This window comes from Megalops cyprinoides, chromosome 8, assembly GCF_013368585.1.
Source record: "Megalops cyprinoides isolate fMegCyp1 chromosome 8, fMegCyp1.pri, whole genome shotgun sequence".
Classification (NCBI taxonomy): Eukaryota; Metazoa; Chordata; class Actinopteri; order Elopiformes; family Megalopidae; genus Megalops; species Megalops cyprinoides.
The window spans coordinates 4,547,195-4,562,572 of NC_050590.1; the positions used below are offsets into that span (position 1 = coordinate 4,547,195).

At 46.4% G+C, this 15,378-nt stretch overlaps 1 protein-coding gene across 1 annotated transcript in view; it reads left to right on the plus strand.

Moving 5' to 3' along the window:
- The window catches only part of LOC118782245 (protogenin A-like), a 44,156-nt gene that overhangs the window by 18,460 nt on the left and 10,318 nt on the right, over nt 1-15,378 (plus strand). Inside the window, exons 3-10 of the mRNA XM_036535549.1 lie at nt 464-608; nt 1,431-1,564; nt 2,120-2,416; nt 3,092-3,251; nt 3,927-4,174; nt 7,265-7,429; nt 8,705-9,010; nt 11,182-11,370. Coding sequence (XP_036391442.1) covers nt 464-608; nt 1,431-1,564; nt 2,120-2,416; nt 3,092-3,251; nt 3,927-4,174; nt 7,265-7,429; nt 8,705-9,010; nt 11,182-11,370 — 1,644 coding nt within the window. The remainder of the gene's footprint in view (nt 1-463; nt 609-1,430; nt 1,565-2,119; nt 2,417-3,091; nt 3,252-3,926; nt 4,175-7,264; nt 7,430-8,704; nt 9,011-11,181; nt 11,371-15,378) is intronic.

Genomic DNA, 15,378 nt, shown 5'->3' on the forward strand with positions numbered 1-15,378 from the left:
GTTGGCTTTGCTCTTCTTTATGGGCCTTGAGTCATTAGACTTATTGCTCATTTAAGAATGCAAACTCTTCTTCTGTTATTCTTAAATGGACATCCGCATTGAGCTGGGGGATTGCCCATTTGACCTGCATTGCTGACAGTTTTCTTCTGTTGGTTTTGTGCAAAGCGGCAGTGTAGCATAGTGGTTCAGGAGCAGGACTCGTAACCGAACAGTCGCTGGTTCAGTTCTCCATGGGGGCACTGCTGCAGTTTACTTAACCCGCAATTGCCTCAGTAAATATCCAGCTGTGTAAATGGAAAACATTGTAAAAACTGATGTAAGTCACTCTGGATAAGAGCATCTGCTAAATACCAATATTGTAATGCAATGTAATGCAAGCAAACCCTGTAAAGGGACAGTGAGTGTTGGTGTCATGGCAGCTCAGGTGTGTAGTTTGCTGACCGTCCCTCCACCTGTGTTCCAGGTATTTCCCCCTTTGTGATCCAGCCCACATCAGCGGCGGTGATGGAGGGGTCTGTGGCCAGATTCACCTGCAAGATCATCGCCAACCCTCCAGCCATCATCACCTGGGAGTTCAACAGGACCACGTTACCTCTGGCCACCGATAGGTACCCGCTCTGTCTCAGATGACTTCCGCCTTTAGTTTTCTCATGACTTTTAGGATTTTTTGACAAAAAATGGAACTTCTTGCTGGATCTGAAATTCTACTGCACCTCTTAATGCCCCTACCTCAGTGTATCTTTTCATTTGGGGACCCAGTCAAACCCTAGCTCTCACGTTTGATAACCATCAGATATCAGTAGACACTGAATTTAACTTCTTTTCAGTTTCCTATTTAAAACAGGTTTACATTTACATTTATTCATTTAGCAGACGCTTTTATCCAAAGCGACTTACATAGGTTACAGTTCTTTTTTACAATGTTATCCATTGATACAGCTGGATATTTACTGAGGCAATTGTGGGTTTAGTACCTTGCCCAAGGGTACAGCAGCAGTGTCCCAGCGGGGATCGAACCAGCAACCCTTCGATTACAAGTCCTTCTCCTTAACCACTATGCTACACTGCCGCCCGTGTATCTCACCAGGTTGTATCTCACCTCACTGGGTAACAACCTTTTGAGAAGATGTTTTCAAATGCTTCAGGAGAAACAGCAACTATTCAATATTATCTTCCATCTGTCCATCTACCGCTAATTCATGAAGCCATTATCATGTTAATTATTGGGTACTTTATCGTTACTTTGCAGAATGATACCTTAAGGAAGCTCAGCTTATCACACCTTCGTGTTCAGGGTCCCAGCCCTGACATCACCTACCTCCCCCTGTTGCTCTGCAGTGGTTCTGAGTTGGCTTGGCTGTGGTTTATGATGTTCCCTGTGGTCATTGGTGTGGTGGGTTGTGATGAGTCCTTCTCCCGGCCTCCTCCAGGATCACGGTTCTGCCCAGTGGAGTGCTGCAGATCCACGGCGTAGAGCAGGGGGATGCTGGGAATTACCGCTGCGTGGCCACCAACATCGCTAACCGCCGCCGAAGCACCGAGGCCACGCTCACTGTCAGCCCAGGTATGAGAGAGAGAGAGAGCGAGAGAGAGCGCGAGAGAGAGAGAGAGAGAGAGCGAGAGCGAGAGCGAGAGCGAGAGAGAGAGAGAGAGAGAGAGAGAGAGAGAGAGAGAAAGAGACAGAGAGAGAGAGAGAGAGGGAGAGAGAGAGAGAGCGAGAGAGAGAGCGAGAGCGAGAGAGAGCGAGAGAGAGAGAGAGAGAAAGAGAGAGAGAGAGAAAGAGAGAGAGAGAGAGAGAGAGAGAGAGAGAGAGAGGCTATGTGAATGCAACGTGAGCAGTGAAAATTGTAAGGAAAAAAATCTGCATAACATTGAAGTCTGATATCGCAGTCATTAGAAGGAGCTGATGGGGTAGAAGAATATAATCAGATGGAATTCTGGCTAGAGTGGAAACCCTATTTCCATATTACCCAGCATAAGAAGACTGTGTTGCAAGACATGAAGTTCTGATGAATTGGTCTGTTGAACAGAATGAGGTAGTAAGAGCAGACATGGCAATTAGAATACAGTCAGGTGGAATTTTGGGTGAGAATTATGGGTAATTGAGTTCTGAATGCAGCTCCAGGACCCAGACCTCCGCAGAGGCCCCACATAATCGCCGGGCCCCAGAACATCACCGCGTCCCAGCACCAGAACGCCATCCTGGAGTGTGTCGCCACCGGCAACCCCAAACCCCTCATCTCCTGGAGCCGGGCGGACCACAAGTCCATCGACGTGTTCAACACCAAGGTGCTGGGCAGCGGGAACCTGGTGATTTCGGACGTGAAGCAGCAGCATGCTGGGGTGTACATGTGCAGGGCTACCACCCCTGGGACGCGCAACTACTCCATTGCTGCGGCAAACCTCACCGTCTTAGGTATGCTTAACCATACTCACCACCTCTGCTTTCCATCCTTTTCTGGGTATGGTAATGTAAATGCTATTTTTGGACCTGTTACATAACTGCATTCCGGGAAACAAAACATGAAATGACAAAGCAACAGATGAAGCAAAGGTCGAGGCAGGAAACTCTCTCTTTGGATTGCTCGGCACCAGTGAGTGTCATGACAGCCATCTGACTGTCTCTGCCTCCAGTCATCTAAAGCCAATGATTGTTATCATCCGCTAGGTGCAGTCAGTGGTCTGGTTTAACTCACCCAGCTAGCAGTGAAGTGCTTTATGCCCGCTGTGCTTGTAACTCTGTGCTGTACCCCTGTCTCCACCTCTGTTTTGGTTTCACCTGAACAGAGGAATGGCACAGCTCCTCACCTGCTAGGGATTAGGTGTGCTGAGTGTATTTTGTTCTGAAAGGCAAAAGGCAAAGGCAAAGACTAAATGTTACTCTGTTATGAAACTCTCTTCGCACGCTACATTAACACAGAAATAGGTTTATAAAATAAAAAGAAAATTAATACACTATAATACAAATGCTATGTAAAATGCAGTTTTATATAAGTAAAAATAATTCTGCTGAACTCTCAAGCTCTCCTGACTGAAATCTAAGGGAATACTGTGGTGGGTTCCTAACCCGGGTGACTTTTCCTCCCTCAAGCCCCGCCCTCCCTGGTGGAGTGGCCCGAGAGTCTGACCCGCCCCCGGGCGGGCACTGCGCGCTTTGTCTGCCAGGCGGAGGGCGTGCCCACGCCCCACATCACCTGGCTGAAAAACGGGGAGAAGGTACACTCCAATGGCCGCATAAAGATGTACAGCAGGTATGTGCCATGAATGTCTCATTGGTGTACAAAAGGCATACTTTTGTGACTTTCTCTGAGTACATTTGTTTGTGTCTGGTGGTTTTGTTCATTTCTAAAACATTTGTAGCTCAGTGTCAGGCATACTTTTGTGACTTTCTCTGAGTGCATTTGTTTGTGTCTAGCGGTTCTGTTCATTTCTAAAACATTTGTAGCTCAGTGTCAGGCATACTTTTGTGACTTTCTCTGAGTGCATTTGTTTGTGTCTGGCAGTTTTGTTCATTTCTAAAACATTTGTAGCTCAGTGTCAGGCATACTTTTGTGACTTTCTCTGAGTGCATTTGTTTGTGTCTAGCGGTTTTGTTCATTTCTAAAACATTTGTAGCTCAGTTTCCTCTCTCACAAAGTAGATGCAGTCCTGCTGTGCGTGATTCTCTCTTCGACAGGATCATCCTGCTAATATGTTAAATTGCCTTTTGTCCTGGACGCTAAGTGATGTCACAGTAAGAAATGAGCTGGCTCTGCAGTAGCTTTAGAAGGAGCATAATTTATGCATAATGGCAGATAACGGAGCTTTTTGGCTGATTTATGTCTTTTTTTGTGTAGATATCAAGCTGCCTGAGGGTTTCTACATTTTTGAAGTTTCAGGTGTTTTGGTTAGAGCTGAATAAAAAGTGCTCCTCTCCTGTCCTTCAGCAAACTGGTGATCAACCAGATCATCCCGGAGGACGATGCCATCTACCAGTGCCTGGCGGAGAACGAGCAGGGCTCTGTGCTGTCCATGGCGCGGCTGATCGTGGTGATGTCCGAGGACCGGCCGAGCGCGCCCAGGAACATCCGTGCGGAGACCGTGTCCAGCTGCGCCATCCTGCTGGCCTGGGAGCGGCCGCTGTACAACTCCGACAAAGTGATCGCCTACTCCGTGCACTACATGAAGGCTGAAGGTGAGGAGGGGAGAAGGGAGGAAACCACTCGTGTAGAGGTTACACGCGTTACCCACATTATACACATTACACACATTACATACATTACACACATTACCTACTTTACACGCATTACACACAGTATACGTCATACAGATTATACATCAGCAGTGAGAACATGGCAGGATGAGGGCTTTGAAAAGATTCTCTCTACTCAATTGTTGTGACAGTCGGGTAATTGCTTTTTCTTGTTCCCCAGTTAATGGTGAGTACACATGGGTTAGGCCACACAAATGGAATTTCTGGTCCCTGAAATTTAATCAAAGTTGTCTTCGGAATCCTCGGTGCTGTCTGTTCCGTCTGTGCCCTGAAACGGAATGCGAGATGTTGACCATCTGTTGCTAAGCGTTGGTTGCCGGGAGGTCAGGGGAAAAGAATGGCTGCCTCACCGACATAAGAAAAGCGGCTTCTTCTGTGCAAACAGACCCTTCCTAACTGTGTCCACATCCTGCTGCACTGCAGGCCCTGGAGGTGCGGGATGCTCTCCATTCAGTGTAGATTCAGGGCCACGGGGATGCTGGCTGTAGTTACGAACTACAAAACACAGTGTTGCCAAAGTAACTTGTAAGCCCATGTAAATATCTATAGATTCATTCTACGCTTTAGAGCACAGTTGAAGAATAAGAAGAATAAGAATTAAATGGACATTGCGCTTAACAGTTGCTACTCTGTCATTTTTGATTGGCCTCCTGGGTAGCTTCCCCACTTTTGTAGCAGCTACATACTAGAAAGAAAAGGACAAAGGCAAAAGCCTCAGTGCACTCACAACTTGCACTGTAGTTATTTCCCAGGAATCACCGCATAGAGGTCACTTTTTGTGTCTCCTCATTGTTATTTTTTGTCGTTGTTGATTAAGTGGAAGTAAGAGTCACATTTGAACAATGCAGTGGTTTCACATGTATTCATTGGTCTCATTCAGACTCAGCTTGCCCAGTGTAAGCTATTGACCTCTTTAATGGGTGGTAGCATAAGAAAGAAAATTCATATGACAATAATAAAGAATAAGCTAAAGGAACACCTGCAAAGATGTTTTTTTCCCCCTTTCACAAATAGATTACGGAATTTAAAAAGGAGCTTAAATTGCCTTTTTCTCTCTGAATAACTGACATCCGTCCAGGATTTTGAGCACTTGACTAAGATTTAGCACCACGTTTATAAAGCCTGGTTTTGAAAAACAGGAGGCCGATTAGGTTCGGACCGACAAGGGTCGATGGTGACACTCTGCGTCAGTGGTCACAAACATTCGGGTTCACAATTGTGTGAGGGCTTAATTAAAGAGCGCACTAATCAGAGTGCGTGTTGGAGTGCACTAATTCAACGCTGGAGATTTTGTGGAGTTATCGGTAGAGCGTGAGTCCGGGTGGAAGCCAGGCTTTTGTGTTCTGGCTCTTTTTAGGGAAGCGCAGTATGGGGCCTGCGAGGCCATTCACTTCCTGGACAAGGCCTTTTCTGTTTACCCTCAAGGATCTTGTTTACCAGGTCAGGAATCAGGCCCTGCAATTCAATCAGCTCAGGCAATAAGTGAATCTTTTGTGTGACCTTTCTAATCTTCGCTAATTAAGGCGCCATTGGACACGTTCAGCAATGTGGGAAAGTGGACGTGCGGAATCTGGCTTCAGCGGTGTTGATAAAATTGTCTGTTAAAGGGGGGGAGGAACGAATTTGATTAAGAGGACTTTTTTTTTCTCCCCACCTGTTGTTCCCCCCCAAAAGCACGCGGTGATGGACAGATTCACAGAATCCCGGTAGAAATGGGGTCTGGCATAAGATCCTACTTAAGCCTTAGTGATTGCGCTTTAATTGGAGTTTACCAGAGGGGAAGAAAATGTTGTAAAAAAGGGGGTATGAAGGGTCAGGGCTTTTACATTGTACATTAAATGTATGCAAATCTTAACACTTTTCTGTGACAGATTCTTTTGACGGAGAACAGAATGCCTTTGAGTGTCTTAAACTTGGGACTGACAAAGCATTCCACCTCCCGCACTATGCTTATAAAATTGCTCTTTATATTTAACGCTGGTCCTTTTTTTAATGCAGCTTGAAAGCCCTTTTTGTTCACATGGTGTTGATGAAGAGGGCGGAATTAATTGGGCAAAATCTGAAAGCCGTTGGTCTCTGGCCGTTCTCCGTCTGTATTCGGGACGGTAAAGTCTATAGCGGGACCTGGAGGACCTCATGAAGTGAAGTGAAGTGGGAGCTGTGTCTCATAGAAGAAGGAGAATTTGCTCCGCCAGAGGAAAGAAAGCCTCTAAGGGAAGAGTGTCCGAAACCTGGGTCCTGCCTGGGTGCAGCCGCTCTGTAGTTTCAGGCGCTGTGCGTATACCCCCGGGGCCTCCCCTGTGGGGCAGGGGGTTTTGGCGGGAATTCAGACAGACCGGTGGTCTGCCAGAGACCTCCCGCAGTGGCTCATGGGAGGAAGCCTGTAGCAGGCCTGTAGAGGGGTACGAGCCAGCAAGCTGTCTCTGCTTCTACCCACTGGTCAGAATGGGGTGGTCGGACCGAGGGTGGTGGGAAACTGATGTTTTTCAATGATTTGTGACACTGTTTCACTGGTGTGAAGACATAGACATTGGGTTGCACTCCATCCTGCTTCCTCTGTGTATTTGGTTGAAAGGTGTCCGTACACACATGCAGAGGGTGCTGAATGTGGCTCTTCTGTAGGGGTTACTGTTAAGCCTACAGTGTTTGCAGTGTTTTAGTCATTTTTAGGGAGCAGATGGTGAACGTTATTGCTCTTGGGTCAGGAATTAAGAGTACCATGCTTGCTTGTCCTTAATTCTTTTTTTCACATGCTACATGTCATTTGTGAGATTTGCTGAAAACTGAGAAAGACTGAAGGATATAACCTTCCCTAAGCAGGCTGTTCACAAGAATTAAATACAAATTAAACTTCAGTAATGTACTTTACCTCAGCATCAGTTGCTGTACTGTCACAGTGTCTGTGGGCTGCTTCTGTACCTCACTACAACCCCTGCACTCGCAATCACACTAAGTAATTGATAATTTTTTTTCTCTTTTTACCCATGATCCCTTTCTGCCATCTCAAACCAGGATTAAACAATGAGGAATACCAAGTCGTCATTGGCAACGACACAACACGCTACATCATCGATGACCTGGAGCCAGCAAACAATTACACTTTTTACATTGTGGCCTACATGCCCATGGGAGCCAGCCGAATGTCTGACCACGTTGTCCAGCACACCTTAGAGGATGGTGAGTTGCCTGTGTGTGTGTGTGCATGTGTCTGTGAGTGTGTGTGTGTGTGTGTCTGTGTGTGTGTGTGCGTGTGTGTCTGTGTGTGTGTGTGCATGTGTGTATGTATGTGTGTGTGTGTGTGTGTGCCTGTGTGTGTGTGTGTGTGTGTGTGTGTGCGTGTGTGTGCATGTGTGTGTGCGTGTGTGTGTGTGTGTGTGTTGCTCTGGATAAGAGCATCTGCTAAATGACAATAATGTAACATCACAGGTGGCCTTCAGCTGCTTCTGGAAATCCAAACTGATGCCATTGTGAGGCAGAGTCTGTGGGATGTGTTTATAATGTAAAACCATGGAAGGTTCTGCAGTAAATGGAAACCACAGTCTATGCCTTGTGTGCATGGGTTGGCAGTCCAAGCGCAAGGCAAATAAACAAGGCAGACCTGAACTCCTGCTCTCCCATTGGACGGCTTCCCCAGGCCCTAATGATTTCCTCTGTGGTGTGTGGCACTTAAGGGATTATGAGTGAGTTAGTGGTGTGTGCGGGCCTGGTTGATAGTCTCTCCTGCCCCCGAGCGATAGCCGATAACCTCGCCCTCTGTAGATAACGGTTAAGCCCCATAGCCCACGGCGAGAGGCCAAAGGTTACAATGTCCTTTTAGTTTGGCTGAAGTTATTAAATAATTACACGTGGTCTTTTCTGCTGATGGCCAAAACAAGGGTTCAGATGAGAAAAGCAATGCTGGACCCACTCCCAGCTCAACTATGGAGAGATACCAGTAAATAAATCTGGTTTAATACATATTGTGACTGGTTTTAGAGAAGTCTCTTATTCTGATAGTGGGAAGGACCGCAGTCATGTAACCATTCCTCCACATGGAGCTGTGAGATTCCCTGTATATACAGTTAGTTCAGGAATTTGGGGTGTTTTCATAATGTGCATGCCGACCATTACATTGCATGCCATGTGGCTGACAGGCACGTGAGTGATAGATTTCATCACATGCATCACGCCTCTTCCCTCAGTTGGTTATTACAGATGCACAACGAAGGCAAACCGTATTTATAGTTGGGCTCATGAAATACCGTTCTCTTGCGTTTAGAATTTACCTGAAGCAAACAGACTATAATCCCTGCCACATAGGATGGGCGGTAGTACCTGACGCTGTGCACTTTAGTGTACAGATTCAGTGTTAGCATCTGGGGCAAACCCATGGTGATGGAGAGGTTGGCCGTGGTGTGGGGCTGTGTGTGTCCTTGTGTCTGTCTGACATTGGCGTGTCCGTCTGTCCCAAAGTGCCCCTGCGAGCTCCCGAGCTCAGCCTGACCAGCCGCAGCCCCTCGGACATCCAGGTGTCCTGGCAGCCCCTCCCGCCCAAGCTGAGCCGAGGCCGCATCTCCGCCTATCGGCTGTCCTACCGGACCAGCACCGACGGCACCGTCACCTCGCTGGAGCTGCCCGGCGACCGCACCCAGCACCTGCTGGAGGGCCTGCAGCCCGACACCATCTACCTCCTGCGCATCACCGTGGCGACCCGGGTGGGCTGGGGCGAGCAGTCAGCCTGGACATCCCACCGCACCCCCAAAGCCTCCAGCAATAAAGGTATTCACCGTTCTCTGAACCTGGGGGCCCCCCAGGTGCTGTCCTTACGACCTGGTCTGAGCCTCATACCTGATGCCAAATAACAGCAGTAGTTATATAAATGATTTTCGAGTAAATAATTTTGGATTTTGTTGTTGGGATCAGTTCTGGAAAAGGAATTCAGTATAGGCTACCTGCCATTTGTGTGCATGCTTGCAAGCCTGTGTGTTTGTCTGTGTGTCTGTGTGTGTGTGTGTGTATGTGTGTGCAGGCTCTGCAAACATCACAGCAAAGTTTTTTCTTGTTAGATTGGATGGAAAAATTGGATCCCACACTTATGTTAACCTAAACATATTAAACAATAACAACATTCAGATCTATACCTGCACTGTAATCAAGCCTAAACAGTAGAAACGCTGTGTTTCTGGGGAAAGAATTTAAACTGCAGCTGTGGAGAAAATGGCCAAGCGTTTCCATGAGAAGAGTTTGCTCTGATAATCTCGTTAAGGCCCAGCGTTTGCTACTCTGGTGACCTTTGCTCCGCACTGTCACCCACTTCAGAATGGCCTCAGTCATGGGTCACAAAGAGAGAAGGGCCCTGAGGCCTATGGGAGGGAGTGAGAATGGGAGCCGATGCAAAGCGGGGGAACTGGGGATGGGGGGGAGGGGCACCATTCTGTCCCTCTCTCTTTAAATGTCCTTGTCTGTTGCTCCAAAACCTCCAGGTAAGCCACAGAGTATCTGTCTGCGCGGAGGCCCATCAGATAAAAAGATATGCTCGCTCCTGGTGTGTGTTTTGTGGACCAGGAGCTTAAAACAAAGCTAAAGAGGAGATCTGTCAGACTGTTGGGATGGATGGTCTTCTTTTTTTTGGGGGGGGGGGGGGGTTAGGGGGAGTGCTGGGCCTGTTATAGCCATCAGATAAAGTCAGGGAAAAAGTGGGGTAGAGAGCATTCCTGCTGTCAGAGGGACAAGACCAGAACAGAAACTACTTGTCCCAAGGTCCGTTCAACATTCTTACAGTCTTTGAGAATGCTTTTTTTTTGTGCTGTCAGGCCAGGAAATTACGCAAGTATTTGAAGGAAAGAAATATTTCTTCCTCATCGTAATATGTTGGTCATGTTGTAATGAAGATTGTGTCACTCATGATTTCTTCACGTTGTGTATGTATACTTTCTGTGAAAGGAGCACAGATTGATTTGGATTTTGGCCTCTTGGATGAGCTGGTCTGAGGGTCAGCCTTGTGTCATGTGACCCGCTGTATGGTCAATGGAAATTGAGTTCTTCATTAGTTAAACAGAAAGAATCAATTACTAGCACTGTGTCTTTTGGCCCAGATGTCTTTAAGTGAGGCTTTCCTTAACCTCGAATCATTCCTTTTCAAATGGCTCCTGCGCTCTTGATTTTTGAGTGCTTTCTAGGTACAGACTGGAGATTAACTCCCATTGATTTCCCTCAATGTACGAAAAGAAAGCGGGGCTGAGCAGGTTTTCACTTTCAGTGCCTTGGCTGAAGGGAGTAGAGTGGTCACCTCTACAACGCTCCCCTTCCAGCATTATTGGACACTTGCTGTGAAGAAGGAGGCTGTGAATTGAATCGGCATAATGAAGGTGAACTGGCCTTTTCCCACACAATGGTGTGGCCAGGTCATCAGTGTCGGGGGTGAGATACCAGAGGGAAGGCCTGCTGGCTAGTGTGTGTGCAGGGGGGGGGGGGGTGGGGGTTGCTGAGTAATGTTCCCTCACACACTAAAGAAACCCCCCAGTGCCTGACTGCTGTTGATTCCCTTTCTCGGATCCTCCCTCATGAGAGACAAACCGCAGCACTAGCCCCCACCTCCCTCCATAACATTGAAGGCAGAGGGCAGAGTGTTTAAAAATTCATCAGTGTATCAGTGGCACCATCAAAATACACAGGACCACACATTCCCAAGGTCCTGTCTGGATCCTTCTGTCGCGGCCCGGCGAAAGAACAGAATAATAAAAAAGTGATAAAAAAGACTGGGACCCTCGCCTCTTCTTCCTGCGTGTCAGGAGAGCAGGGAAAATAAACACAGCACACAAGGACCATTAGAGCAGGCCTCGCTTTTAACCTTTAGTCCGCAGACGTTATCAGCTCTCCTAAACTCTCCCACTGCTCTCTTGATCCAGAACCCCCCCTCACACTCCCGCGCCCCATCTCTCTCCCTGCAGTGCCCCTTGCCCCAGAGATTCAGCTGGAGCCCCTCAACTGCACCACCATCGTGGCACGCTGGCAGCCTGCCCAGGGCAACTCCGCCAGCATCCAGGGCTACCGGCTCTTTTACCGGGAGGAGGACCAGCCTGAGAGCGCCCCCATCCAGCTTCCTGCCCGGGCGTCCCAGCACATCATGGGTGGCCTGGGTGAGTTACCGCCGCCTGATTATGGAATTCCCATAATACCTTGCAACCACTCAGAGGATCTCAAATGTAGTTCTGCTGAATTGGTCAATACCCTGTTTAGAGGTGTTTGTCAGGGTGTAGACAGAGAGCTGACTGATACTGGCAAGACTATAAAACCCTTGTGGTTGTTGGTTGAAATCCTTGCTTTGAATTCCCAGTTAGCATTATAGAAAAAAACGGTGGAGCCTCAATGACTGTTGTTGTCTGTAAGAACTGATATTTAACTCCTGATCAAGAAGACAATGCAAGACACTGGCCTTTTCTCAGGAGAAAATTAAAGAGCTTAAATTGCATGAGATGCATAAAATCAGCACTTATCCCTAGGCTTATCCCTTGGCATGAGTGATTGTCAAATCACTGACTACTCCAAGAGTATCCCCCAGTCGTGACCAGTTTGTCTTTTTTGGTGGGCGAGAGAAAAAAAAAAAATGTTGCCATTCCAGGCAGGACAATAAAAAACACCCACCAGGGTTGGAGGTATTGACAGCCTAGCTCAGGAGTGATTCATTGGCACGTCTTTCATGTTCGGTTCGTTCGACCGTCCCTGGAGGCCCGTGTTCTGGGTAAACAGACGTCCATCCCCCAGCTTTGCTCTAGAACTGTGACCTTTAGACTGCAGTGTCTCAATGTGGGTACCCCCCAACATCTTTTGAAAGAGGGACTAGCAGAGATAGGGATGGGGGTGGGGGTAGAGAGGGAGGAGGAGTGCATAAGCATGCTTTGTTGCCTTTAAGTCAGATTCATGAGCAGTGGCTGTGTGTGCGTGTGTGTGTGGGTGTGGGTGTGGGTGTGGGTGTGTGTGTGCGCGTGTGTGTGTGTGTGTGTGTGTGAGGCAGGGGATAGAGAACCCCACACCACTGGAGTGGACAACTGACCATCTGTGGCCAGAGGAGCTGAAGCAGGTGGTCAGCAGCTGACCCTTGACCTGTGTGAGCTGGAGTGATTGTGACACTTTTACACTGTGAATACAGTAGCAGTATGTCACACACTCACAGAGAGAGTGTATTTTTCTCTCTGTTTTTACTTTCGCACTGGTGTTTCTCTTTCCCGGTGAAGTGACCATGCTGTGAAACAGCAGTGATTGCGAATCAGGCCATTAACCAGCGGTGGGAAGTGACCTCCTATTTCTTCATGGTCAGTCATTAAGGATATATGGTTACAGCCGTTGGGTTCTGAAATAATGCTGCTGTTCGACTTTTTAAACGGCCACCTAGAGTATTATTTAAAATATACTGTGTGGAAGGGGACAGAGGTCATTTGTAATCAATAGAAAAGATTTAGTCTTTAAACTGAATAGGCATGCATCATCTGCCTTTCAAAGATGCTCACCCTTTATATGCAAAGAGACATCCAGAGTGTGTGTGGAACATCATAGTGAGGAATTCCGTTTCCCATCATGCCTCTTGCTCTGCTCACTGCTGTGTCCATGGCCAGACATGGGGAGTTCCTCAGGAGTCAGATGCTATCTGTCACCAGACAGATCTCAGATCAGTGAGTCAGAAATGCCTGCTTATTTGTCTCCTCTTCAGAGATCCTTTGTGAGATGAGTCACTTATAATCTGCCATGAAGATGTTGCAATGATAACAACAAAAAAAAAATCAAAATTTTTTAAACAAATCTAAATTCATTTGTCTGCTGTAGTGGAGGAGAGGTGGCTAATACAAACTTATTTGCTATTACTAATTAAATTTAGAATGAAACTACATTATAAATTACATTCATAACCATTTTCAGTTAAACTGGATCCTCTCATAAATCTCATGAATTTCATGTTGGGCTTTGTTTCCCCCTTCACCTTTGTGTAACTGAGTGGACAAGGGTTTGTTTTGACCTTGCGGAAATAAAGAGCCTAGAAAGAGCGTATTTCTCTATTGATTTCTCTGAGTAATTAGTGTTACAAGCATGGCTTATGTCTGTTAATAAAGCATTATGATGAGCAAAGCCTTTAATAAGTCACATGACAGGTTGAGGTCAGGCTGGGCAAGACAGCTCATCTGGTCTTACATCATTAGCATCATCTTTTTCTTTTCTTGCCTTTTTTTCCTTTAAAAAGGAAACTTTTTTCCTTTTCATGCTTGTTATCTTTATTATCTGCATTATTTATTTTCTCAATAGACGGTCTTACTGAGGGCAGAATACAGATGGCTTAAAAATAATAATAAAACATATCCATTTATACAGCTGGATATTTACCAAAGTGATTCAGGTGATGCACAGTAACTTGCTCGAGAATACCAGCAGTGCCCCACCTTTGAGTTTCATGGTCAGAACCTTATAAACTGTACCACACTGCCATGCTGTAATTATCAGTCATTACATTAGTTACATGGAGGATCACAGTATTTCCAATAATGGCCAATAATTACGTCGTTATACTGAGTCAACAATACAGCTTTTATGAGCTTGTTCATTTGGCAGCTTCCGAAACCTGAGCCTTTAGACAGAACCTTCTACGTGCTAAACACTTTTGGGTCTCCATTTAGTTGTGTTGAGCGAGTGTTTTAAGTCAACGTAAGTCAATATTTCTTTCTCCTCTTTACGGCACAAAATACAGATGGTGCCTCATGGCACCCAAACTGGGAGAATAGTCTGCTTGTAAAAGTAAAATTCCGTAGCTTTGGGCCACCTTCAGCCATGAGGAATAACACCTCTTTTGTGTGATCAGTTTAAACATTCATTATTGCATGCTCCAGGTCAGATAAGACAGATGTGTATTGCCACGGCTGCTACATCTACAAACCACATGCCTAGGTTAAATCCAGTGATGAGTTCGGTCAGTCTTGATGGGAGGTTACTTGGAGTGAAGAGGAGAATACACTCTTCTCCTTTCTGTTAGTGGTGAATGGCATGTGTGTGTGTGTGTGTGGGTGTGGGGGGGGCATGTGTGTGGGAGAGAGAGAGAGAGAGTGAGAGGGAGAGAGAGTGAGAGAGAGAAAGAGAGAGAGAGAGAGACCCCCCCCTTGTTCCTGCCTGTAATATATTCTGCTGTTTGGGTCAGTGTAGGAGGTGACATTTATGGCCTTGCTTGCTGTGGCCTGGGGGCCATTCACAGGGCTGAACAGAGCTGTTGGGTCCTGCAGGGTCCACACATGGGCCATAAAAATCAGGTGACCACAAACAGCTCAAGAATTTCACCTCAGATACAAACTGGCAACCTAATTTATAGTTTGAAGAAAGAACTTTTAGTTTTTGCCTCAAGTAGACTACACCCACATATTTTTCCCTTTGTTGAAAAAATGGCAATAATAACTGTGCTCTCACTTTGAAGAATTGACATTTCATATCCTACCTTAATTGTTTCTTTTATATTATTTTTAAAGTGTTTAAAAGTGATGTTTTCCTCCTTACTCCCCCTCTATAGCTTACCTGCTCTTTTTATGTAAATCAGAAACAACATTGTTTCCTAAGTCCCTGAGCTATCATTGGCCATTATTACGTGCCAACTGAAACAGGTTTTATCTTTGTGAGGGGTTTTGCATTGTTGAATGGCCCAGGGTTAATATGCATCCTCCTTTGAGCTCCGTTTATTGTGAATGGCTGTTAGCACAAGCATGAGTGGGTTTGTGTGTGTGGGGGCCAGCCTTATCTCTCACTGTGGGGACCTGATGGGATTGCTTGGGCTTAGTTTGTGAAAAAAAAACCACCTTCCTCAGCCATATGCACACCCCTTTCATCACTCAAGTTAGAGTTGTTCAGACATTTTTAACTTCATTTTGATTTCTGTAAAGCACGGCCAAACATATTATATCTATTAAGACAGTGTAAAGGTTGAAAGAGGCTGTATTAGCTGCTGAGATCATGAGCTGTGGTGACCGGCCGCACTGCCACACTGGGAACTGAACTCACGTTGATTTGTATTGGGTACTAAACTGTTCACGTAAGACCTGTGTTTGTGCTTCTCTTTAGAGTTATTTGTCGTCATGTTTCTAGACTGCTTTTTAGTTTTTCTTGTTTTTCCCCCCCTCTCT